Here is a 25,936-nt window from a genome sequence, read left to right as displayed (position 1 = left end):
CATGACACTCATTTTTGATCATTTAATGCTGAGAGTTCATCAGATGCCGTGGACTGATTAACGGTTATTGGTGTCAACCTCCACTACAAGAGAGCCACAATATCGCATGTTTTCCATCTCTCCCAGTTGTAGCACAACTGATTCAATTGAACAGAAGCTAGATTAGGCTTCTACCGTGATTGCTGATCAGAATAAGAAAGCCTTTAATCATCTCACAATGGGGAAATGTGCTGTCCACAGCAGCAATTTGAAAGGAGGGGGGGGGATAAAAACAAGATACAGTATTCTAGGCATAATGAAAAATGTCAGAAGACTGAGGTGTATACTGTAATCCTGCAAGAATGTTGTATAAAAAAAGCAGATTGATATACAGTGAGACCTCAACTTACGAACGCCTTATAATATGAACTTTTCATCATACGAACGTCAAATTTATGAAAATTAAGCCTTATAATAAGCACTATTTTCATAATAGACACCAACCACGACACGGTCCATCAAGCACACGACCTTCGGATTTGGCGGAGTGATCTTCGGCGGAAGCACACGATCGAACAGCGCTCCAGCTGGCGCTACTTTCCACACCCCCTCTCATTGAATGCACACGTCGATCGCCTACTTGGAGCTTTTTGCTGATAATTTTACTATTATGGGACCGGAAAACAAACACCACAGGCTCGTGTTCAGCCTCATTTAAAATGTGGTGCGTTACTATGAATAAATTGAAGAAACTACCAGCCGTACACGTCTACTCTGCTCTGTTTGTCATCCAAAACTTGGGGTGCGTTCAGGTTCGAGAATAGCGCACGACTTTTCATGACTCTAGGCTGTTTGGAAAGCATTGTCTAACTGAATGAGCAGGGACAAACACTTGCCAACGTTTCTGTGTTGCTACACTTGAACTCACCCCCTGACAAGATGCGATAGAAGTGATTGTGATTGGCTAAACTAAAGGGCAGAGTCATGTGTCATGGTAAGCCAATCAGAGCTAGTGTTTTCACACACACCAGAACAGTATGTCAATAGTCACGCTAAATTGTCACGTGCGAATTGACAGCTCGGGCGTGGCCGCCGCTCGGGACACTTCAATTTCATTTCATTTCAACGAGTCACTGTCACCTCACCAGTGACATGATTACGACGAAAGTACATCGCTATGTCTTGTGCTGGCAAATCCAACGGTTTGCTTTGCATGAGGTGATTGTTAGACGCGAGTGTGCCATTTTATTCGCCCCGCCCACCTTCTTTTGCCGCGTCCGTGGAATCATCGACCTTTTGATGTCATAAAATCACTGCCAGCACCTATGGGCCTCGAAGTGAATGCAGATAACACAGAGGAGCTTGTTGCTGACCATAATGAGGTCATCAACACAGAGAATTTGATTTGCCTTCAAGAGGACAAGCAGAAGCAGGCCATTCACCAGTTGATGTGGAGGCTTTTATTGAACAGTTCCATCCAGAAAAGGCTATGAGAATCATCAACATGATGAATGATAATGTGATGCCTCAGTTTCGTAAGACCTTACAAGTCAGAAAGCAGCAGGTGTCAATTAAGAGCCATCAATGACCATCACAAATGTAAATAAAGTGACTTTATTAAACAGTGCAGTGTATTTCTGTCATTACAATACAATAGCACATTTATTATACATAGGATATGGTAGGTTGTGTGTAGTTTTAAGGCTTATTTAGTTGAAAAGTATGTTTTATGGAAACCCGGCAACGGATTATTCCGATTTTAATGGTTTACTATGGGAATTTTTTTTTAGATACACACTTTTCGCCTTACACACTCTGTCTGGGAACCAATTAAGTTCATAAGTTGATGTCTCACTGTATGTAGCTGTATTGCATCAACATAAGGTGGCTGTGCTATTTACAGTACAAGAGTTCAGGGTTTTTTTTTCTTCTTTTTTCCATTTAGGTGATTATTAAGAAGACTGACAGTAGTCAGTAGGAACGAGCGGTGGTACCTCCCTTTCTTGCAGCGTGCATGTAACAGTCTGTGGCTGAAGGAAGATTAGTCCATCATTTCATTCTAGTGTGTTACAACAGGGAGAGATGGAAAACATTCAGGAGAGAAGCCCTCCAGGAACGGAGTTTGGCACCTCCGGTTTCCTCCGACATTCCTGGAGCATGAATGGCAGGTTGACCAGGCATTCCAAATTGAGTCATTTTGAACATGAATGCTTGTTTGTATATTTGCCAATGGTGTCCCCTACCTATTGCCCAAAGACGCATGGGATAGGCTCCAGCAAGCCTGTGACCCTTGTCATGATTAGCAGGTTAAAAAAAATTATGGATGGATGACTTAAAAACTGAAGCCCTGATGAGAGGCTCAGCTCCATGCACTACAAGGTCATACAATAATGCCAATTCTATTTTGTCAAAGTTTATTTTGTCTCACTATTTTGTCAAAGTATCACGAATGATATTGTCTGTGACAGAATGAAAATCAAATAAAGTTGTGAAAAAAAATCATTCCGAACCGGTGCAGAAGAGGAGTGTCACTCTGGTACGAAGGGTTGAAAATTGAAGCTAGTCGAATGCAATGGGACAATTATATTGACCTAAACTATTTTAAGCATCCTGGATTGGATGGTGGGGGTTTGTATCATTCAAAACCAATAATGTTTTTACTATCACTACAAATAAACAATAATCCTGTACTGTAATTTTATTCTGTTATTTTTTTTTTACTTGCTTCAAGAGACATGGAATACCTGATTTATGTTGAATGTGAACAATCGTCACCAGACTATTGTAAATGTAATTGTTGTGGTAAAAAACTATGCTGCACCATGTTTGATGTGCAAATACTGGATTACAAACGAGGAATTGATACCCACCGATTGATTTATTTTGTCTTTAAAGACATAGTCCTTTCGAAAGCAGAAGTGCATATTCCAAAGAAAACCAATGTTTCAGTAACAACTTTATGCTGGACATGTTTCAGAATAGCATAATACAATTATGTGTTTTTTTATGTACCGGTAGTTAATTCAGAGTTTGCTGTAAAGTGGAATTCTTACTTTCCGCATGGGCAAAAGTGGTTTGACTGGCTGCTTGACACTTTGTCCTCTCTCACCACTGAACCAGCTGGACTGACTCCAGGATGCTGCATCAGCCAGATCACATCACATGCAATCCCCCTTTTTATAGCATTAGGTAATACAGATATCTCTGAGAGACAGAGAAAGAGAGAGAAGAGAGAGAGAGAGAGAGAGAGAGAGAGAGAGAGAGAAGAGAGAGAGAGAGAGAGAGAGAGAGAGAGAGAGAGAGAGAGAGAGAGAGAGAGAGAGAGAGAGAGAGAGAGAGAGAGAGACAGACAGAGAGAGAGAGAGAGAGAGAGAGAGAGAGAGAGAGAGAGAGAGAGAGAGAGAGAGAGAGAGAGAGAGACAGAGAGAGAGGCACTTTTCAGTCCTGCTTTATAGGCAGGACTGAAAAGGCCTTGTGAGGAACAAGGGTCACGGTGTGTGCTGCAGCCTATCTCAGCTTTCTTTGGACAAGGGGGCCCTGAACTAGTCACCAGCCAATCACAGAGAGAAAAACCTGCCATGCATACGTTTTTTTTCAAAGTGGGAGGAAACCGGAATACCTGGAGAAAACCCACACAGGCACGTCGAGAATATGCAAACTCCACACAGGAAGGCCACAGCTGTTATTGAACCTGGTACCACTGCACTGCGAGGTCAATCACAGGAATTTTTATTCAGTTGGACTTGATTAAATGTGATGTATGTGTCTTTGGCTTAACTGGCAACTGGCCTAGGCATCATAGCAGTAGTTTGGAAGGCAGAACGAATTTTGAGCAACATGTAACACTTTTCTAGTTACAAAGTACTAAAATGTCAATGTTGCATTTATTCTTAACTATTTTAAGGAAATCCCAGGCTAAATTATCCGAACTTTTGTCAGGTGTCCATGGAGCCCCTTGATTAATTTATTTAATGCTAAAATTCGATAATCCGGTGATAGAGATTAGTCAGAATAAGAAGTTATCATATTTAAAAGTTTCATGCTGTTATATGATTAACCAACATGTGAGACTGAATACAAAATTGAAGCACAGACAACCTGGGGTCAATCAGGTCAACAGACACAGCAAGTAAAACTGTCCGCTTCATCTAGGACAGTGTTTTTCAACGTTTTTCAAGCCAAGGCACATTTCTTCCATTGAAATTATCTCGGGGCACACCCCCAGTTGAAAATGTGGGGAAAAAAGTATTAATAATAATAGTAATATATTTCATTTATAAGCGCCTTTCAAAACTCTCAAGGACACTGTTAACGTATGCTTTTTTTTTGAATTTTGTTTATCATATTATGCATAATTAACCAATATACCAGCCACAGCATACACAAAAGACATAATGTGCAACACAATATGACAGGTCTATGTAGGTATATATATATATATATATATATATATATATATATATATATATATATATATATATATATATATATATATATATATATATATATATATATATATATATATATATATATATATATATATTGTGATGTCACGAGAGGCTGTGTCCTGGAGGGCAAATACATCCCCCTAAGATGGCTCCACCTAGAGAGAGTCTTGGCCCCACCTGGTGGAAGGCAGCAATTAAACCCACATACCTGCGGCTGATCAGGGCTTGATTGGAAAGCAGGGCTCTTAAGGCAGAGAGCCTTTGAGTGTGCAGCTTGGGGAAAGACAAGCTCGATTGCTGTGCTCTGTGGAGAAGTTGATTGCTGCGTGGAACTCATTGCCAGTTGGGACCACACGACTGGATACTGGATTTGAACCTAGCTAAGGTGGCTAGGCTACATGACGAGGACGTCAAGAGGGGTGAGGCCTAGAGACTCTTGTAAAGAACCCCGTCTTCAGTTTTTACCTCAGAAGAGACTTTATTTGGATTTAAGTAGCAGAAGAGACTTCATTTGGATTTAAGCATCAGAAGAGACTTTATTTTGATAAGTATTGGAAGAGACACTATTCAAACCTTTGTTGCTTGTGAATTCCCCCTGGAACCTTTGATTAAAACCTTTTTCTTTGCATCCAAACCTGTCGCCCATTGCACTTCTTGTCCCGTCCCGCTGAGAGCAAGCCTCTCATGACATCACATATGGTGGAGGATGCGGGCATTGGACAAGCGGTAGTAAGTGCATGGACATTGAGGGTTTGTGTTATGGTTTTTCTAAATTGAAAATATCCTCAATTACAAAAATGGAAGACGTTTTGAAAACCCTGCTTGCAAGTCAATGAACTGAAGGCAGAGGAATTGCTCTTGCAGAAACAAATGGCCGCCAAGAATATTCCCCGGGTGAAGGCGGGGGATTTTTTAGCCAAGATGGGGGCGACGGATGATGTTGAGGCATACTTGCATACGTTTGAAGCAACCGCCACTCGGGAAAAGTGGCCCAAGCAGCAGTGGGTGGGATTGCTTGCACCCTTCCTGACAGGGGAATCGCTGAATGCTGTCCTGGACTTGACCGCAGACAGAGCAGAAGACTACGACTATTTAAAAGCTGAAATTCTCAGCAGACACGGGCTCACCAAGTTCGGGATGGCACAGCGCTTCCACACCTGGACTTTCCAGCCAGACCAACCTCCACGGGCACAGATGCACGAATTGGCCTGCATCGCACGGAAGTGGCTGGAACCGGAAAGGAGCACGGCAGCTGAGGTGGTCGAGGCCATTGTCGTGGATCGGCAAAAAGGATAATCAGTCAGCAGTCGCTGACTACTGCGGGTTAAACAGTGGCAGCGGTGGAGCAGTACCAGGCCACAGCGGAGATGCTGCGAACGACCAAGAGGGAAACCGGCAACACACCCCCATCCCGGACTGAAATGGCCCGCCCAAAGTTGCCCAAGCCCGCCAAGATTGCTCCAGGTAGTGTCAGAAGTCCACCCAGGCCGTGGCGGCCGCCCAGTGGCACCGAAACCAGACGATGCCACAGATGCGGAGAGACGGGACACATCTCATGGCAGTGTGGAAAACCAGCGGAAGAGTCCATGCCGACCGCTGACTCTTCCAGTGCCCACCCTGCTCACTATGCCTCCCTCCTGGGAGGTAGTGAAAGCTCACTAACAAGGCCCCCCACCTGTCCGGTGACAGTGAATCAACAGGATGTTGAAGCCCTGCTGGACTCCGGAAGCCTGGTCACCTTGGTGCGCCAAACGCTGGTCGATCCAACCAGGTTATCTCCGGAGAAAACCCTTCCAGTCTCCTGCTTCCACGGAGACACCAGAGAGTACCACACTACGGAACTCACCACGACCACAACCAAGGGAATCATCCGCACGGTAGCTGGTGTGGTTGACTCGCTCCCTGTCCCCCTCCTGATTGGACGCGACTGCCCGGCCTTTCACCCCCTGTGGAGAGAAACGCAGGAAAGACTGGCCCGACTATCTCGGAAGGGGAGAGGTAAGACGCGTGCAGTGAATACTCAAGCCTACCCCTCTAATTCACTCTCCCCAGCCTGTGCCCTCCTAGGGACAGTAAATGCACCACCGGAGACGGAGTCTGGCCCAGAGACCGCCGAGGAAACTCCAGCGCCAGAAAATCTCCTGGCTTCCAGTGGTGATGAGAACCCAGGGACCTAGAAGCTGCTTCCTCTAACAGGCCGGTATGGTACAGCCCAGTTACAGGATCCTACCCTTGCTAACGCCATGAAGAATGTGCAGGTTTTAGAGGGTGTAGTACTGGGGGAAAGGACAAGCCCCACATACCCCCATTTTGCGGTTGATCGGGGGTTATTATACCAGGTTACGAAGCAAAATGATGAAGTACGCGAACTACTTCTTGTACCACAACCACACCGAGCTACTGTACTGGACTTGGCACACACACACCTGCTAGGGGGACACCTAGGGGTGGAAAAGACAAAAGACAGAATCTTGCAACGGTTCTTCTGGCCAGGGGTGCACAAGGATGTGGAGAACTATTGTCGTTCTTGCCCCGAGTGCCAACAGGTGGCGCCCAAGCCCACATACAGAAACCCGCTAATTCCCTTACCCATCATTGAGACCACTTTTCAGAGGCTTGGACTGGACATAGTCGGACCCCTACCAAAAAGTGCTAGGGGACACCAGTATATTTTAGTAATGATGGATTATGCCACCCGGTTCCCAGAAGCTGTCCCCCTCAGAAAGGCTACCACAAAGCAGATCGCAAAGGAACTGTTTGCTCTTGCCAGCCGGGTAGGGATCCTAAAGGAGATACTGACCGACCAGGGAACCCCCTTTATGTCCAAGGTCATGAAGGACCTGTGTGCCCTGCTCAAGGTCAAGCAGCTGAGAACCTCCATCTACCACCCACAGACAGATGGACTGGTAGAGCGATTCAACAAAACACTCAAGGCCATGATGAGGAAAGTTATCAAAGAAGATGGCCGAAACAGGGATCAACTGCTCCCATACTTGCTGTTTGCCGTGAGGGAGGTACCACAGTCTTCTACCGGTTTCTCACCCTTTGAGTTGTTGTACTCTTACAGGCCCCGGGGACTGCTGGATATTGCCAAAGAGGCTTGGGAAGAGCAGCCGTGCCGACAACGTACCCTCATCGAGCATGTGGGGGACATGCGGGAAAGGATGAAGGCCATTTATCCCATAGTGCGAGAACACATGGAAGCGGCCCAACGACAGCAGCAAGCCTCCTACAATAGACCTGCCCAGCCTCGAGAGTTCAAGCCAGGGGACCGAGTGCTGGTCTTGGTACCCACCGTGGAGTGCAAGTTCCTGGCATCCTGGCAGGGGCCCTTTGAGGTCATTGAACGCGTGGGGGAGGTAAACTACAAGGTGAGGCAACCTGGTAAGAGGAAACCGGAGCAGATTTATCACGTTAACCTCCTAAAGAAATGGCATGCCAGAGAGGCGCTGTTTAGTTGCCTACCCCCCAGCGAGGCGAAGGAACCGGCCAGAGAAGACGTCCAGACGGGTCCAAATTTGTCCCCACACCAACGCCAGATGACCCTTGAATTGGTTGAGCGTAACCAAGACGTCTTCTCCTCCATACCTGGACACACGGACGTGGTGCGACACGAGATACGCACCACACCTGGAAAAACAGTCCACCAACGTCCATACCGGGTGCCGGAGGCCCGTAAGGCAGCTATTCAAGAGGAGATACGGAAGATGCTGGAACTTGGAATAATTGAGGAGTCCCAAAGTGCCTGGGCAAGTCCGATCGTGTTGGTTCCCAAGCCAGACGGGTCAATACGATTCTGCAACGACTATCGGAAGTTGAATGAGGTGTCTGAATTTGATGCGTACCCCATGCCTCGTGTTGATGATGTTATTGACTCCCTGGGACAGGCACGTTTCATCACCACTCTCGACCTCACAAAGGGTTATTGGCAGGTGCCCCTGACCCCGGCATCAAAGGAGAAGACAGCCTTCGCCACACCTGAGGGGCTCTACCAATACACCAGGCTCCCGTTTGGTCTCCATGGAGCACCCGCCACGTTTCAGCGCTTAATGGACCGGATCCTCACCCCCCACAAGAGGTACGCAGCAGCCTACTTAGATGATGTCGTCATACAGAGTCCCGACTGGGAGAGTCACTTCCCCCGAGTGCAAGCTGTGATTGACTCCCTCAGAAAAGCAGGCCTCACAGCGAACCTGAAAAAGTGCAGGTTGGCATTTGGCGAGACCAACTACCTGGGCTACACTATAGGACGGGGGCTGGTGAAGCCTCAAGAAGCAAAACTACGGGCTATACGAGATTGGCCCCAACCCCTTACCAAGAAGCAGGTGAGGTCGTTCTTAGGCATGGCTGGCTACTATAGACGCTTTATCGCTGACTTTGCTACTATAGCAGCCCCCATGACAGAATTGACGACAAAAAAACACTCCCGATTGGTGAAGTGGAGCCCAGAGGCCGAAATGGCCTTCGCCAATCTAAAACAGGCGCTATGTTCCAGCCCGATCCTGGTGGCACCAGACTTCAGCAAGGACTTCATGGTGCAAGCGGATGCATCGGAAGTTGGTCTGGGGGCTGTACTCTCGCGAGTCCATGGAGGAGAGGAACATCCCATCCTGTACCTTAGCAGGAAGCTGTTGCCCAGGGAAAATAATTATTCCACCGTGGAGAAGGAGTGCCTTGCCATTACATGGGCGCTGGAGTCATTGCGCTTCTATCTCCTGTGAAGACGATTCACGGTGGTCTCTGATCATGCTCCTCTCCAGTGGATAGCCAGGAACAAGGAGACCAACAGCAGAGTAACCAGGTGGTTCTTGAGTCTGCAGGCCTTTAACTTCTCTGTGGTCCACAGGGCTGGCAAGCGCCAAGGCAATGCGGATGCCCTCTCCCGAAGGGAGGCCTTCCTGGCCTGCTTCGTATCCTTCACCCCGCCGAGGACGTCGGTCTCAAGGGGGGGGGGGATGTGTGATGTCACGAGAGGCTGTGTCCTGGAGGGCAAATACATCCCCCTAAGATGGCTCCACCCAGAGAGAGTCTTGGCCCCACCTGGTGGAAGGCAGCAATTAAACCCACACACCTGCGGCTGATCAGGGCTTGATTGGAAAGCAGGGCTCTTAAGGCAGAGAGCCTTTGAGTGTGCAGCTTGGGGAAAGACAAGCTCGATTGCTGTGCTCTGTGGAGAAGTTGATTGCTGCGTGGAACTCATTGCCAGTTGGGACCACACGACTGGATACTGGATTTGAACCTAGCTAAGGTGGCTAGGCTACATGACGAGGACGTCAAGAGGGGTGAGGCCTAGAGACTCTTGTAAAGAACCCCGTCTTCAGTTTTTACCTCAGAAGAGACTTTATTTGGATTTAAGTAGCAGAAGAGACTTTATTTTGATAAGTATTGGAAGAGACACTATTCAAACCTTTGTTGCTTGTGAATTCCCCCTGGAACCCTTGATTAAAACCTTTTTCTTTGCATCCAAACCTGTCGTCCATTGCACTTCTTGTCCCGTCCCGCTGAGAGCAAGCCTCTCATGACATCACAATACAGTAAAGTCTCGTTATATCGATATCGGATATATCGATAGTCCCGGTTATATCGATACTATTTCTATGCACGCACGGAGAAAATTACATGCAAACAGGGTCGGATATATCGATAGTGACGGTTATATCGATATTTTTTCGGACTCCCTTGAATATCGATATAATGAGACTTTACTGTATATATATATATAGAGAGAGAGCTGATATCCTGGCCGGGATGGATGAAAGACACACAGAAAGCCCTTCCTCCACAGCTCTGTCTTTCTCTGTCTTTTGTTTTTACTGCAGTCAGGCTTGAAAAGCTCACCTCACACAGATATGTTGTGCAAAATGGGAGCAATGTCAAAATAGCTTTGTTAGCCAGCATGGAGAACTCCTTGGCAATACACTTTCAATGTCGTCCCGCTAGCAACAATCTGCACTTGCCGCGCTATCCATGCGTCACTAATTCGCTTGTCTCTGTCACATCTCGTTGCCATCCTGGGCGCGCCCCGCCCCTCCTGTCACCTCCTCCGCCACTCCCGGGAGACGGCCCCTCCAATCATTACTCACCTGGGTTCCCACAGCTGATTGTCATTCACTGATTGTGCTTTCTGTCTATATCTGCCTATCGCTCACTACCGTCTCCGTCGGAGTATTTTTGGATGTTGCCGTTACCACTTCCGTGTTGCCAGGTCTGCTATTATTTAGTTATCTTCCTCCACTCTTCCCTGTTTGTTATTTTTGATGCATGTTTCAGTAAAGACTCTTGCTCCTTCCAAGCCTGTCACGTCGTTTATTTCGGGTCCTTCCCTTTCGCCAAACCCCGTCGCTCGAGTCCTGCCTTTTTGCACTCGAGCGTCGTCACAGTCTCAAAGCGAATTAGTGACGCACAACTATCCGCTGTTGCCAACTGCTGGTATGGAAAAGTACTACATGATTACTCTGCCAGGCGCTAGACTGCACAGGCACACAAATCGGATAATTTCCCGCGGCACACCTGACAATATCTCGCGGCACAGTGGTGAGCCGCGGCACACTGGTTGAAAAACACTGATCTAGGAGATCTGGCCTGGCACAGAATTTAGGACTTGGGAAACTCCTTATCACATTCGCCAGGTTACAAATTTATCAGTTCATGGAAAACACAATTTTTTTTGCCTACAGCTGTTCGTGCTTACAACTCAAGAGGTGTGGTATTCTAATCAAGAAAACTATGTTTTACTAATGTATCACTTTGATTTGCATGTAGTCTCAATAAATAGCTTGGCAAAAGGCTGCAGAATTCAGACGGATGTCGTGAAGGACTGCATTTCCTGCCGGCAGTAGGGACAATCTTTCTTGTTCCAAATCTTCGTCCACTGTCATATCTCTGACATATGGACACACATACCAGTGCATTTACAAATGCATGCACGTCCGCACACACACACACACACACACACACACACACACACACACACACACACACACACACACACACACACACACACACACACATATACATATACACGCACACACACACACACACACATACATATACACGCACACAATTGTAGTCAAGCTTTTGCTTGCTTTCTTTGTGAACAGCATGTGTTGTGGGTGTAATTAGAACAATAATGATAGTTCAGACATACTGTATTCTGTATTTCACTTTCACACTTTTCTTCTGTTCTCATCATCTCACCCCAGGACACGATTAACAACAATTCTTTCGGGAAGAAGGATAGTTGGAAGGACTCCCGATCTTCTTCCCCACACATTCCAGGTATGGATAATTGGACACCAAAGGCCTGAATTTCATGCCCAGAGCAAAGTATGGTCTGTGTTTATGGGTGGAGTTTTCTTTCTTTTGTCATTTTGTAGGCGTGTATAGGTGGAAATAGTTGTCTGTGCCACTGTGGAAATGAGTACAACCAACTCGATTCCCTGGAAATCAAAGCAATTCCCTTTATTCGCTTTTGATTTTAAACTAAAATTATGTATGGAATATAACAGTACGCACCACATACATCCGCAAAGCTCAGAACCACTAAAATCCATCGCATTGTGTTACACCACTTGTTCTATACTTAAACCTGCTTTTACCTGGTCTCAACTCGAGTCTACTTTCTGTCTCGACAGTATGAGGTGTGCTGGGGGTAAAAATGAGATTTACGTTTTCAATTTTGAGATAATAATGAGCATTAATCTTAGATTACTTCATGAGCAGTGCACCTTTTCATACTATAATAATGATTCATCTCCTAAGAAAACAAGTAAAAATCAAAAGAATGGGCGAAAATCAAGACTACAGTATTGATTCATATTTTATGGATTTTCCAAGCCTTTTCAGATTTCCACATTACCTAATGAATAATCAGATTTCTTATTTTGTGTTTTTAGGGGATCAAATACGGCCTGACATCCAATCAAAAGCAGATGACAAAGTCCGACCCTGCACTCGCCGCCCAGCCCCTCAACCTCCAACTGTCAATGGGGCAAACAGCAGAGCCAGCACTCAAGCTGCAACTGGCGACACGCGGGCTCGCCCGCGAGAAAAGCAGCCGCAAGGAACCACACAGTCAATTAGCATGGCTAAGGGCCAACGAAGAGGGGCAGCAGCGGGAACAGGAAGAGGAAGAGGGGTAGGGAGAGGAACAGGCGCAATGGGGCAGAGGACCATGGGGGACATCAGAGGAAAAGATCAGGAAGTGACATCAGGAAGGGAAGAACACAGAGGTGGAAGACTGTGTGATGAGTCCAAGAGGAAGGAGAAAGACAAAACCATCAATCAAAGAGCAAAAGAAGCAAGTGGACTCAAAAGCTCAGGGTCACATGGCAGGGCAAAACTATTTGCCAGAAAGGATAACCCGAGTACAAGAAGGGGGAAGACAAACAACTCACTTCCCAACCAAGTTTACCTGACAGCCATGGTCGTTCCACGCACACCTGTAGCACCAAGAAAAGAGGACAAAGGTAATAAATCACATTTGGCTTCAAATTGGGGGTTTTCTCTATTGGTTTGTCCTCATGCAAGACACTTGATCACACAGCTATTCTGACATTAGACTTTAAGATAGTTTCATATATAATAATATACATTAACGCTTTACCTTGGAATGAGTCATTCCTCCATTAAGCGTTTCCAGACGGTCTAGAATCCTGCTGCTCGCCTCTTGACTGGTGCTCATAAGTGTCATGATCTGGTTGGCGACCAACGGGTGGCGCGGTCGGCCCCACCTGCACCTGCACAGATGCTGGTTGTCCCGATCAGTGGCAGACTGCCACGTTCGGCTTGGCGACCAACGGGTATCGCTGTCAGCCCTGCCTGCAGCCTCGCAGTTGCTGGTCGTTCTAATCAGTGGCAGTCAAAAGGACTCTGAGAGCCTTCGTTGCAAACTCGATGAGGATGTGGAAAACCACACTTGAAGCCAATGGCAAGCCACTAACACAAGTGTCCATCAAATGTGGCATATACCAATGTGATGCACTCTCCCCACTGCTGTTCTGCATAGGACTGAAAGCCCTGAGCCAAATAATCGCCAAGACAGGCTATGGATACCGCCTCAGAAATGGCGCTACAATCAGTCACCTCCTCTACATGGATGACATAAAGCTGTATGCTAAGAGCGAAAGGGACATAGACTCCCAGATCCACACAACCAGGATATACAACAGTGACATTGGGATGTCCTTCGGACTGGAGAAATGTAGTCGGATGGTGACTAAGAGGGGCAAGGTAGTCCACACTGAAGGGGTCTCACTCCCTGAAGGAACAATAGCAGACATTGAAAACAGCTACAAGTACCTCGGTATACCACAGGCCAATGGCAACCTCGAACTAGCAACAAGGAAAGCGGCTACGACCAAATACCTCCAGCGGGTGAGGCAAGTCCTAAGAAGGCAGCTCAATGGCAAGACAAAGACCCGGGCAATAAACAGCTATGCCCTGCCAATGATCAGATACCCTGCAGGAATAATAAGGTGGCCAAAGAAAGAGATTCAGACCATGGATGTTAAGACCCGAAAACTCCTCACCGTGCATGAAGGGTTCCATCCCAAGTCCAGCACCCTGAGACTGTACACAAGCCGTAAGGAAGGATCCGGGGCCTAGTGTGTGAGAGCCACTGTCCAGGATGAAACATCCAAGCTCAATGAATAGATCAAAGAGAAGGCTCCAACGGATGATGTACTCAAAGAATGTCTCAGACAATGGGGAACAGAGAATGAGGTGCTGGAAGAGTGACAATCATGGGAGGAAAAACCCCTCCACTGAATGTACCACCGAACCATAACTGAAGTGGCTGATCTCAAGAAGTCCTATCAGTGGCTAGAGAGGGCTGGCCTAAAGGATAGCACAGAGGCACTCATCCTGGCTGCTCAAGAGCAGGCCCTGTGGATGTAGCGGTCCCGAGTGATAGAAACATCAGAAAGAAGCAACAGGAGATAATCGAGAAATACCAAGGGCTCAGACAGGAGCTGGAGAGAGCCTGGAAGGTAAAGGTGACAGTCGTGCCTGTGGTGGTCGGAGCACTCGGGGCAGTCACCCCCAAACTCGACGAGTGGTTGCAACAGATCCTGGGAACAACATCGGATATCTCGGTCCAGAAAAGCGCAGTGCTGGCAACAGCACGGATACTGCGCAGAACCCTCAAGCTTCCTGGCCTTTGGTAGAGGACCCGAGCTAAAAAATGGGGGACAAGCACCACCCATTAGGGGTGAGGCGAGGATTTATATATATATATATATATATATATATATATATATATATATATATATATATATATATATATATATATATATATACACACACACAGTGGGGCCTTGGTTTACGAACACCTTGCCATACGAACTTTTCGGTTTACGAACGTTACATTTATGAAAATTAAACCTTGGCATACGCACTATTTTCACGTTACACACCCCCCACCACGGCTGGCGGAGTAATCTTCGGCGGAAGAACACAAAACCACACGACCGAACAGCGTACCAGCTGGCCTACCTTTCCACACCCCTTTTCTATGAGTGCACACGTCGATCGTCTTCAACGATATTTTGCCGTGATGGGACCGAAAAAGATGCCACCACAGGCTCGTGTTCAGCCGAAGAAGATACAAAACAAAAACAGGAGAAGAAACACGAACAAGGTGTGCGTTTGTGGTGTCACATGTGCACACCGCAGCTGTCATGTGAATCTCAGCCTGACACATCTCTCACGCGGTGTGTCACTTCCCTGAGAGTAACTTTCGACTACCATTCTACAAATAAAGAGCCCGGTACCGTCCACCATTCCTCCCATACTTCGCCTAAAAGCTTTACACAAAGGCGTTATTCAGTCGATGCTTTCACGTGACTAATGACACCGAAATTGTCACGTGCGAGTTGACAGCTGGGGCGGGGCCGCCGCTCCCGACTTCCGCCAACCGAAGAAGACACAAAACAAAATTACAGTCGAGGAGAAGAAGGAGATCATTGAGAAACACGAACGAGATGTGCGTATTGATCCCCTAATCACCGATACTGGGACATTTCAACGAGTCGCTGTCACCTCACCAGTGACATGATTACGACACCTCGCCCCTCGCAGTGTCTTGTGCTGGCAAGTCAAAGAGTTTGCTTTGCCCGAGGTGATTGTTAGCCGCAATCGCGTACGTTTGTTGCTTTCCGGGATTGCGAGTGTGCCTTTTTATTTTGCCTAGATTGACAGGCTTGTTGTAATAAAATCTCTGCCCGGACCTATGGGACTCAAAGTGCTGACCATAATGAGGTCCTCAACACAGAGGATTTGATTTGCCTTCAAGAGGACAAGCAGAAGCAGGCCATTTAGGAGTTAATGTGCAGGCTTTTATTGAACAGTTCCATTTTATTGAACAGTTCCATCCAGATAATCATCATCAACATGATGAAAGATTATGTGATGCTTCCGTTTCGTAAGATCTTACAAGTCAGGTGTCAATTAAGAGCCATCAACGACCATCACAAATGTAAATAAAGTGACTTTATTAAACAGTGCAGTGTATTTCTTTCATTCACATTTATTCATCAGCACATTTATTATACATAGAATAAGGTATGTTGTGAGTAGTTTTAAGGTTTATTTAGTTGAAATTATATTTTATGGAGACCTGGGAACGGATTAAAATCTTTTGGGGGATACACACTTATATATATATATATATATATATATATATATATATATATATATATATATATATATATATATATATATATATATATATATATATATATATATATATATATATATATATATAACATTATTTTTATTCTACAAATTCGTATGACAATGAGTATTGCAAGATATTTTTTTGCTTAAATTGAGTGTCAAATTCAATGAAAATTTACATTTCAATATGATGATTTTTTTAAACATTCATTATGAATTAGAATGTTCTGGTTTTTTTTTTGTTTGATTATTTTCATTGAAATGCGGCTAAAGAAAGCGACCTTTCAATATTAACATCGCTAATGTAGCAGATAATGTGAAAAATTATCCTGGCATGACACACACTGACCAATTTATAGCCCTAACACCGGTGGGCTGTTTAAACAATGGAGGCAAAGAACATGGCCCGCTCAGGCTCACTGTCTCCAACCTTTCCCGGGATGCACTCAAAGTTCTCCCATTTTGACACTCTCATATGGATGCCGGTGCTATTCCTCCTCCCAGTCAAATACTACTTCTAGGACTCGCTGTCTTTGCCTGTAAAAGCAGATAACAAGAAAGTCCTTCTCAGATTAAATGAAATAGTCTTAGATAATCAAATATTTATTATCCAAATTCATGGTCATCAATTAATCTTTGTTTATGTGTTTGATTTACTAGGTCAAAACCATGACAGGAAAAGTCATAATCCCACTGTTCATTCCCAGTCAAACAGTGAGGGGGCATCAAACAGAATGTCCCTTAGCTCAGACACTGAGGGAGAACCTCAGCATCCTCCTTTATCCCATCCTGCAAACCCAGACATCTGTGAAGAAGAAGGGGAAGGAGCATATTCCACCTGTAAACTCCATCAGAGTACAAAATCCTGCCTAAAAAGTGATGCAAAATCAGAGAAGACACAGTCGCACGTGAAGCCAGTGCATGGAATGTGTAAGAATGTGACTGAGGCTGAGACCACCAAATCTGTCGATCAGGTAGATTTTGTACATGCACAACCTGTACCGATGAATGAAGCATTTGCAGGATTAGATTGTGACTATGTGAAATACGCTTTGCCGGTTGATGAACATGCTCAACTGGAAATGGTTGGCGTCAAGGACTGCTTGCACGGCAACAGTGGACACAATGATGACAGTGATGCTGAGACCATCTATCAGTCAGCCAATGAAGAGCAAGATCCTGAGTACAAGGAAGAAAGGAAAAGGAAAGAAGATGAAGCGAGCAAGCAAGGTGAGATATTTTTTAATTGAAACTTGCAAGTAGAAGCGGTCAATGAGAACCTTTGTGTAGAATCTTAGTGTTTCAGTGGTGGTGGTTACCATGCAGGCATTTCAGATTTGTGATTCTAATCTCTGCTCTGGTCAAAATGTGTGGACTTTGCATGGTCTGCTGATGTTCCTGTGGGGTTTCTCTGTCACTTTGCATGATGGTGGATGGAGGACCCCAAAAATAAGGAAGGAGGGTGAAACAGGGTGAAGTTGACAAATTGTATGAACAAAAGACTGAGACAGCTAAATCATAAACAAAGTCCTCAAAACAAAGAGAAAACACCATATGTGTGATTATGAGTGAAATTCAAAAGTCAGGTGGAAGACTCCATTTCACGTGTAACACTAATGAAGACAAGCAGTGTAGAAAATTAATGGGTAGATGTTTTTATGTGCTTCTTTGGGGTCAAATGTTCCAATATAAAGCATACTTTTCTTCACACCCCTTCACTCTTTAGGCCATTTGCCAACAACACCAATGGAAAAACAGGTAAACTCCAAAAGAGAATAAAAAAGAAGTGGTTTGGTCTCATTGGCTGCGGTTGTGGAAAAAACATTAGCAGACTGGAGACAAAAGACGGTAGCCGTTGATATGGGGATACCAGATACATTTGCAATGAAAGATGGCTCAACATTTGCATTTTCAACTTCCTTACAGAATTCCTACTTCCATAAAGGTCTGTCTGTGGTTCTTATTTATCCATTGTCTTATTATAGACACTTGAGATTTTTTTAATGGGGTAAAAACAGTGGTTACAGTAGCAAATATCTCCATGTAGAACCTTTGCCCTTCAATAGTATTCCTTAAAGGACAACCGACGTCTCCGGACAAGTTGTGTCCATAATTTGTAAAATGGCTTCAAATGACTTCTACTGGGCGTATTTTAATAAGATTCCACCGCATATAGCTATATTTTACGTTTTAAGACTCGCGCTGAACATTCAGGAAGTCTTGTTTGTTTTTGCGTTGGTGACGAGTCCGTATGTGACGCCTCCTCATCGTAAAAAAAGACGCATTGTAACGTCTTTCCATCACATCAATGTATTTTGCTGTACTGTTTTTTTAAACCATGTCTTACACCCAAAAGCCGCCAGCAGAGGGAGGCAAACTCCATGGAAAGAATGTATCAGCCTGTGGAAACGGGCTGATTCATTTCTCACCATGGCTGGTCGCCATTTTTCTGCCTCTTTTTGGGTGAGACATTCCCCCCCGCCCGTTTGCCTCAAAATGGCCCAAATAAATTATTTAATCGATTGCAAACATGTATGCTTTGCTCACCAGGACTATCATATCATAACTCATATTGATAACTGGATGTGTAACTGGATGTGTAACAAGAAAGCATATTCTCCGAATCTGAAGCCATTGTTTTAATTCACAAGCAATGCAAGACGTCTTGGCGTGATGTCACGAAATGGGGGCAGGACTTTCTGAAAATGCCCAATTCGCAGCTCAATTTTTTGCAGATTTTGGACACTTTAAGCCATTTTTATTGGTGTTTTGCATTTGACTAAAACTATAATACTGCATGCTTTGGGTATTTTAGATGCTATAAAACGTTTTTCTGGTGTCAGTTAAAAAACAAAAAAGTGACGTCGGTTATCCTTTAAGCAGATCTGATTAATTTGTGTTGTTGTTTTTTTGCTCCAAGGTCGGAGGAAAGAAGAAGAAATGAAAAGAAAGGAGGATGAGGAGAAGAGAAAGATGAAAGAAGAAGACTTGAGGAGGCGACGGGAGGAGGAAGTGAAGAGGAGGAGGGAGGTGGTGGCGAGGGTCAGCAAGCAGCCCAAAATAAAGTCAAGCAAAACATCAGATCAAGAGAAGTCTCATGGGGGAAGAGCAAGTGCTCCCAGAAGCAAAAAGTTCCTCAACCTATTTTCTTCTGACAATAACTACAATTCCACCGGTTTGTCACTACTTATAAAAATAGTGAAAACCTGCACATTTTGTGTCAGCAATACAGTAAGAAACATGATACTTGTGTACACCATTATAAATGTATCATAGAATGGCTTTACTCTAAACTATTGAATCTCTTACACAATGCAATGCATTTTGATTGATACAATACTTTTGCCACAGCTGTAACTTTAACAACACACTTTGCAGAACATTTAACATAAAACAACAACAATACAGCAGAACAACATGTCCAATGCCACAGTATGAGACATCCAGAAAAACAGATCATGTGATCATGTGTATGATAAGGATTCATATTTCTTAGGTGCTGGTTCATTTGGTCTCTTTTCTTGTGTGTTGGATGGAGTGGAGCAACAGCAGAGCCACAGAGCTGTGTACAGGTCAGCATATTCACAGTACATGCGAACACTGTGATTGTAGGCTTGTGTCAATCGAGATATCAAACACAAACGGCTTGTTCTTTATCCATGATTAGGTTTGTTCCTCGTCATTCTGATGAACTGTACCTGGAGACGGATGACCCAGTCCTAATTCTCAAGCACTCTGAGGATCTGTGGTGTCAGGGATATAACATGAGGACCGGAGCGACAGGAATCTTCCCCGCTTTCTATGCTGTCAGGCTAACCAAAAATACCAACAAAGGTGAAAAATTCAATGGAAACAAAACTATCTATGTCAGTATTGACACGGGAGTAGGATGACTGGTGAAATCAGAGGTCTAGTAGGCAATGGTTTGTAAGGTCACCTCAAATCCAGCAGGTGGCTTATTTCAGTGTCTGTTCAAATTGGAGTTTATATTATATGCTCCCTCTGTGCGCGTTTGGGTTTTTCTTTGTACTCCAGTCATCCGACAGTTCCAAAAACAAAGAATATATGTTTGAATTGTGTTTCTCAATTCGCTTGCACTGTTGTTTTTCGAGACCTTAGCGTTTACTCATTTAGGTGTTAATTCATGCGACCCCACCGTGTTCCGGCAGTTTTCGTTTTCTTTCCTTGATTTAATGGTGAAATATTGTTTTTTTTTTCTTCATCTCTCGCTCTCTCAGGACAAAAAGATGGATCAATAGAGCAGTTTCTGGTGAGATTCTTAGGTTCTGTTCAAGTCCCTATCCACAAAGGCAGTGATGTGCTGTGTGCTGCAATGCGCAAGGTAAACAAACACATACTGTATACTGTTTACCAAACTGCAAGTGTCATCAATGTGGAAGACAATAAGAAAAATGTTAACATATATTAAAACTGCAAGTAAATTACTAACCACATTATCAAAGGCAATGTGCTCTCAATTGTGGATTTTTGGAACAACAATAGTTGCTTGTCACCTGCATATTTCAACGTATCATCTGTAACCTGTTCAAAATGTCTTCAACTTTAGGACAGGGATGATTTTCATAGTTACTGACTGGTATTATGAGAGCTGAGTGTTTCGGTCGGTCGGTCGGTCGGTCGGTCGGTCGGTCGGTCGCTCGCTGACTCACTCACTGAACTCTAGATTACTTTAAAATTACCATCGCTGTAAACTTACTGCTCTACATGGAGAAAATATATATCCAATAAAACACAGGTGTCAAAGTCAAGGCCCATGGGCTAAATCTGGCACACCAGATCATTTTATTTGGCCCACGAAAGCAAATCAAGCATGTCAAGTGCCATGATGCTTACTCAAGTCCGAAACAAAATTTCAAGTTGTTTTATGTAAACCACAATAACAGTCATTATTCTTGACTTCAGATTTGAAAACAAGTTATTCATTCATTTCCTGTGCGTTCTGTATGTAATATGTGTAGGAGATGAAACATTCGAATGTTTTCCCCAAATTCATAACGCCCCTTGAGAGGAAACCATAACTACAACATGGCCCATGGTAAAAAAATGAGTTTGACACCACTGCAATAAAATAACCAACTAGAAACAAAGACAGTGGAAAGCATAAAACAGTAAGCTAAGATCAAGTGTGAGTCATGTTGTTCCAAATGCCAAATAATATCAGTGAGTTTTGAAACAAAATGTTCAAAAATGGGCAGCGAAGGGGCTTGGGAAATGGTCTTTGCGAGAAAGAAATACATACAGTGTATAGTCTATCGCCCATTGGCCCTCATTTATTGATCGTCTTTTTGCATCACGTTATGCACCAAAACATGGTTAAATTGAGAATCCGTCCTGTGAACGACACTTCCCATCACTTTTACTCTCTTGACATTCAATAATTCAGTATGTATATTTTTATTGGTCAAATAAATTTGTTGCTGTCTGTGTCTGCAGTTGTCAGAGACAGCAGTATGCTGACTCCAAAGGCCTCTGCTGTGCTATATGTATTCCATACTTTCGATATCATTCCTTACTATGTAGTACAGTAATTACACAATTTCTGCCTACAATGTTTATTATTCAGTCTCCTTCTGTCCAAACGTTCCATTTATCAAACCAAATACATTTTTGTAGTCTTGGTAGTGTGTTTTGGGCCCTGACTCATGCATGAATGGGATCTCACACCTGAAGCCAGAGGGCAGCCATCTTAAGTTGCCACTGTAACTGACACTGTTACTGTTTTTTTTTTTTTTTTCCTTGAAAACATTGTCAGTGCATGTTTTTATTTCTTGCCAGAATCCTTGTATGGAGTCAGGAGCACCTTTCATAAAACAAACCTTCCTATTTGCGTTGACAATTATAGTATACAGTACAACCTCAGTATTGGGGATTGTGATTTTAGGTTTATTGGCTGCATTACATTTTTCCCTGATGGGCTTTGCTTTCATTTAATTTTTCATAGTCTTAGGATACAGATGAATCGTTGACTGCCACTCTGAAATACGTATTTCTCATAAGAGAAACTTTATAATTGCATTTTTACTAATCAGATGACTGAGCCACTTCAGCTGGCTCCTTTCGTCATGGAGAAGAAGCGGATTGACTATGAACCTTTCCCGACTGAACGAACTTCTCATTTTACCTCTCGAGGTGTGTCCGGACACCCTGTGGAGGAAACACATTTTGGTCGCTTATATATTGGTGCAAAATATCATCCCGATCCTGAGAAGGCACTCCACTCTTTTTCTGACTAATGGCCTTTGTTTCAGATTTAGATGGGTGAGGTCAAGCCGCTAAGGTGATGTTATCCAGTCCTTGCGGGCCAACATATTGCATGTTTTAGATGTTTTCTTGATTCAGCACATTTGATTCAAATGATCAGAATCGTCATCGGGTTTTTGAACGCTGAAATTTTGATCACCCTTTCAGTGCAAATAGGATGTGTTGAATGGATACTGGTTTAGAATAGTTCACCATTCTTTTGACCAACATATATAAAACATAAACACCCATTTATTTTCTTACCATGACACATGAAGATGGATACAGTATTAACCCGGCTGACAGCAGGCCAAATGAGATGATACTAGATAGCATAATTTAAATTGTAACTCAAAAATGAGAAACTCGTTTAAAGTACATTTGGCATGAATATTTTGCAAGGCTTACAGTGTATTTGTGGCGTCACACGTGTGTATGATTTTGAAATGCGCCTTTCAATTCCTTGATCTCCTTGATGTGCGTCTCACCCTGACGCATAGCACACGCTTGAAAATGGTATAAAAGGAGCTGTCGCGGGACAGAGAGATTGGGTGAACCACGGGGCAGAATCATCTCAGACTCATCTCGGACTCACAGACTCAAAGCGACTTGCTCAACTCCACGCCGCGATCAAGCTCTGCGCGTCACCTGCCTGGGAGATCTGACAACGAACCTACTTACAAATAAAGAGAACTATCAAACTCTTTATATTCTCTTGCCATTTTGAATCATGACCATTGTTTTCATCCGATTTTGGAATTAATAAATGAAAAACCAAAAAATGGTGCCACAGATACCTAAACTATTAAAATTATCGACCTGAGCCATTCACTGGTTCTAAAATTTGCAGAAAACAACTTCAACTTTGGTGAATGTATAATAATGCATAATTTTTACATAAACTGTACCTGTAGTAGCTTGGATTTGTGTGTTTACAATGCTGCTCGTGCCTTTCCTCTGACAAGTTCCCTGACTGACTCAGAACACATGTACCAACAGGTTGCATATAACAGACGATTAGCAGGGCAGCCTCCTTCAGCCTGTGTGGTGGAGGTCAGTGTGAGGGGTGTGAAAATCAGTGTCCAGGACCAATGTCACTCTGCTCACAGGGTATGTGCAAAATGATACCTACAGTATTTTCCGCATTATTTGGCGCTTTGGCGTATAAGACTCACCTTCAATCGATGAAAAGGTTTCTTCAGCCATCATCTGTACTTCTTTGAAGATGTCGGACGTTTCGCTTCTTATCCAAGACGCTTCTTCGGCGATCTAAAGTCTTAATGGTAGTATCGGCCCGATATATATATCGCTGCTCGCAGGTTGGGGCGAGCAGAGGACTAGTCCCTGCGGCTCCACTGATGGTTCCTATTGTCCTGACTAACGACTGGCCTGATTGCCCCACTTGCTCCGGATTGCCCCATGTCTGGACAGTGGGGATATATATATATATATATATATATATATATATATATATATATATATATATATATATATATATATATATATATATATATATATATATATATATATATATATATATATATATATATATATATATATATATATATATATATATATATACAGTAAAGTCTCGTTATATCGATATTCAAGGGAGTCCGAAAAAATATCGATATAACCGGGACTATCGATATATCCGACCCTGTTTGCATGTAATTTTCTCCGTGCGTGCATAGAAATAGTATCGATATAACCGGGACTATCGATATATCGATATAACGAGACTTTACTGTATATATATATATATATATATATATATATATAGGGCCGATACTACCAGTAAGACTTTAGTTCGCTGAGGAAGCATCTTGGATAAGATGAGAAACGTCCGACACCTTGAAATAAGTCAGATGACGGCTGAAGAAACCTTTTCATCGATGGACCACTCCTGTACGACTGAGAGCTTACACAGACGACTCACCTTCAATGAATGGCCTCTTTTAAAACTTTTTTTCATATATAAGGCAAACCGCATTATGAAATGCAAATATTAGAAGCTACTAATAGTGGCTGATGTTACATTTTGCATCCACTAGATGGAGCTATGCTAAAAAGAATACAATACAACATAGCTTTATATTGTGCATTCACAACCACTGCAGCTGTAACAAAGAACATTTAAAATACGTACCATGTCCAATAAATCAGAATATTGATCCATATATAAGGCCCCTTAGATTACAAAGCGTACTGTACTGGGGAGAGACATCCTTCTGCTGGTACGTAACTTAGAAAAGGCCACCTTTAAATTAGCTGACTTAAAGTGTCGGCTTTTGAGACCAATGAATGCTTTTGGGTGAGCCTTATAATACAGACAACATAGCACTGACTTTTGTGTATTCATATTTCTTTTATCGCTCTTTCAGGGAGAACAGTGTTTCAATTTCTTCCATTTGAAGAATATCTCGTTCTGTGGCTGCCATCCAAAACATAACAAGTAAGTGTACTGAAGGAGTCATCATAACTGTATGAAGGAACCTGTCAGTTTCACAGTGGCTCTTCATTGTTAATTGATTTCTATGATCGCTGCAAGTGACCTTAATTAATGTATTGCAGGTACTTTGGTTTCATCAGCAAACATCCTGACCAACAACGCTTTGCCTGTCATGTAATGATGGCAGACACAACTTTACATCCTCTGGCAAAGTCAGTCGGGTAGGCCTTCTTCTATTCTGCTCTGTCATGCACATATTGGATTATCAACCTCAATCTTTCAAATTTACTTTCAGTCTTTGAGGTACTGTACCATACCATTGCGGTCGATTTACAAGTACAATTTTAAAGGTAAACCCAGATGTTGGTGTAATACTCTTGTTTACGTGGTAACAGTGAAATAAAATGTATTATCAAATTGATTGTTTTATATATAAAATAAATATATATGCATATATAAAAATGTTTTTTTTTCTTGTGTTTTGTGGATTCAATAAAAATGCTTGTAAATTTGAAGCACAGAATCATACTTTTTTACATCCTTCTTTCTGACACATCTGAATTGTATACCTTCTTGTTTTACAGGAAGGCATTCCATCAGTATTACAAGGAACACATTGGGTATTCGTGTCCCACTGAAGACATCTTCATTGAATAACACTTCCTTTTGCTTCAAGAAGCAGAATGTCCCAAATTTTATAGGTGCGCATGTCCTAGCAATCCATTTGTGTAGATTCTCAATCATCACTCTGCTGAGACTTTAAAGGACAACCGACGTCTCCGGACAAGTTGTGTCCATAATTTGTAAAATGGCTTCAAATGACTTCTACTGAGCGTATTTTAATAAGATTCCACCGCATATAGCTATATTTTACGTTTTAAGACTCGCTCTGAATATTCAGGAAGTCTTGTTTTTGAGTTGGTGACGAGTCTGTACGTGACGTCACGAAAGGACCGCCCCCTGACCGTGAAAAAAGACGCATTGTAGCGTCCTTCCATCACGTCAATGTATTTTGCTGTACATGTTTGGTCTGAGAACCGTGTTGCACCCAAAAGCCGCCAGAAGAGGGAGTCCAAGCTCCATATAAGGAATTTATCAGCCTGTGAAAGCGGAGGTGGCC

General features: G+C 43.6%; 1 protein-coding gene across 2 annotated transcripts in view; it reads left to right on the top strand.

Annotated features, from left to right (window-relative positions):
• Positions 1 to 25,936, top strand: part of mapk8ip1a (mitogen-activated protein kinase 8 interacting protein 1a) — a 33,479-nt gene that overhangs the window by 5,648 nt on the left and 1,895 nt on the right. The window contains exons 2-13 of one of the 2 annotated variants that reach the window (XM_088997537.1): positions 11,630 to 11,705; positions 12,323 to 12,895; positions 16,764 to 17,077; positions 17,201 to 17,333; positions 19,024 to 19,278; positions 19,600 to 19,675; positions 19,771 to 19,937; positions 20,342 to 20,445; positions 23,364 to 23,474; positions 24,749 to 24,819; positions 24,939 to 25,037; positions 25,401 to 25,517. In XM_088997537.1, coding sequence (XP_088853663.1) covers positions 11,630 to 11,705; positions 12,323 to 12,895; positions 16,764 to 17,077; positions 17,201 to 17,333; positions 19,024 to 19,278; positions 19,600 to 19,675; positions 19,771 to 19,937; positions 20,342 to 20,445; positions 23,364 to 23,474; positions 24,749 to 24,819; positions 24,939 to 25,037; positions 25,401 to 25,473 — 2,052 coding nt within the window. In that variant the 3' untranslated portion in view covers positions 25,474 to 25,517. Of the gene's footprint in view, positions 1 to 11,629; positions 11,706 to 12,322; positions 12,896 to 16,763; positions 17,334 to 19,023; positions 19,279 to 19,599; positions 19,676 to 19,770; positions 19,938 to 20,341; positions 20,446 to 23,363; positions 23,475 to 24,748; positions 24,820 to 24,938; positions 25,038 to 25,400; positions 25,518 to 25,936 lie in introns of both variants that reach the window. The other variant, XM_088997536.1, reaches the window with a different exon arrangement.

The sequence above is a fragment of the Hippocampus bargibanti genome, linkage group LG05 (genome assembly GCF_051943395.1).
Source record: "Hippocampus bargibanti isolate YZ-2025 linkage group LG05, ASM5194339v1, whole genome shotgun sequence".
Lineage (NCBI taxonomy): Eukaryota > Metazoa > Chordata > Actinopteri > Syngnathiformes > Syngnathidae > Hippocampus > Hippocampus bargibanti.
This window is presented reverse-complemented; position numbering and strand designations above follow the sequence as displayed.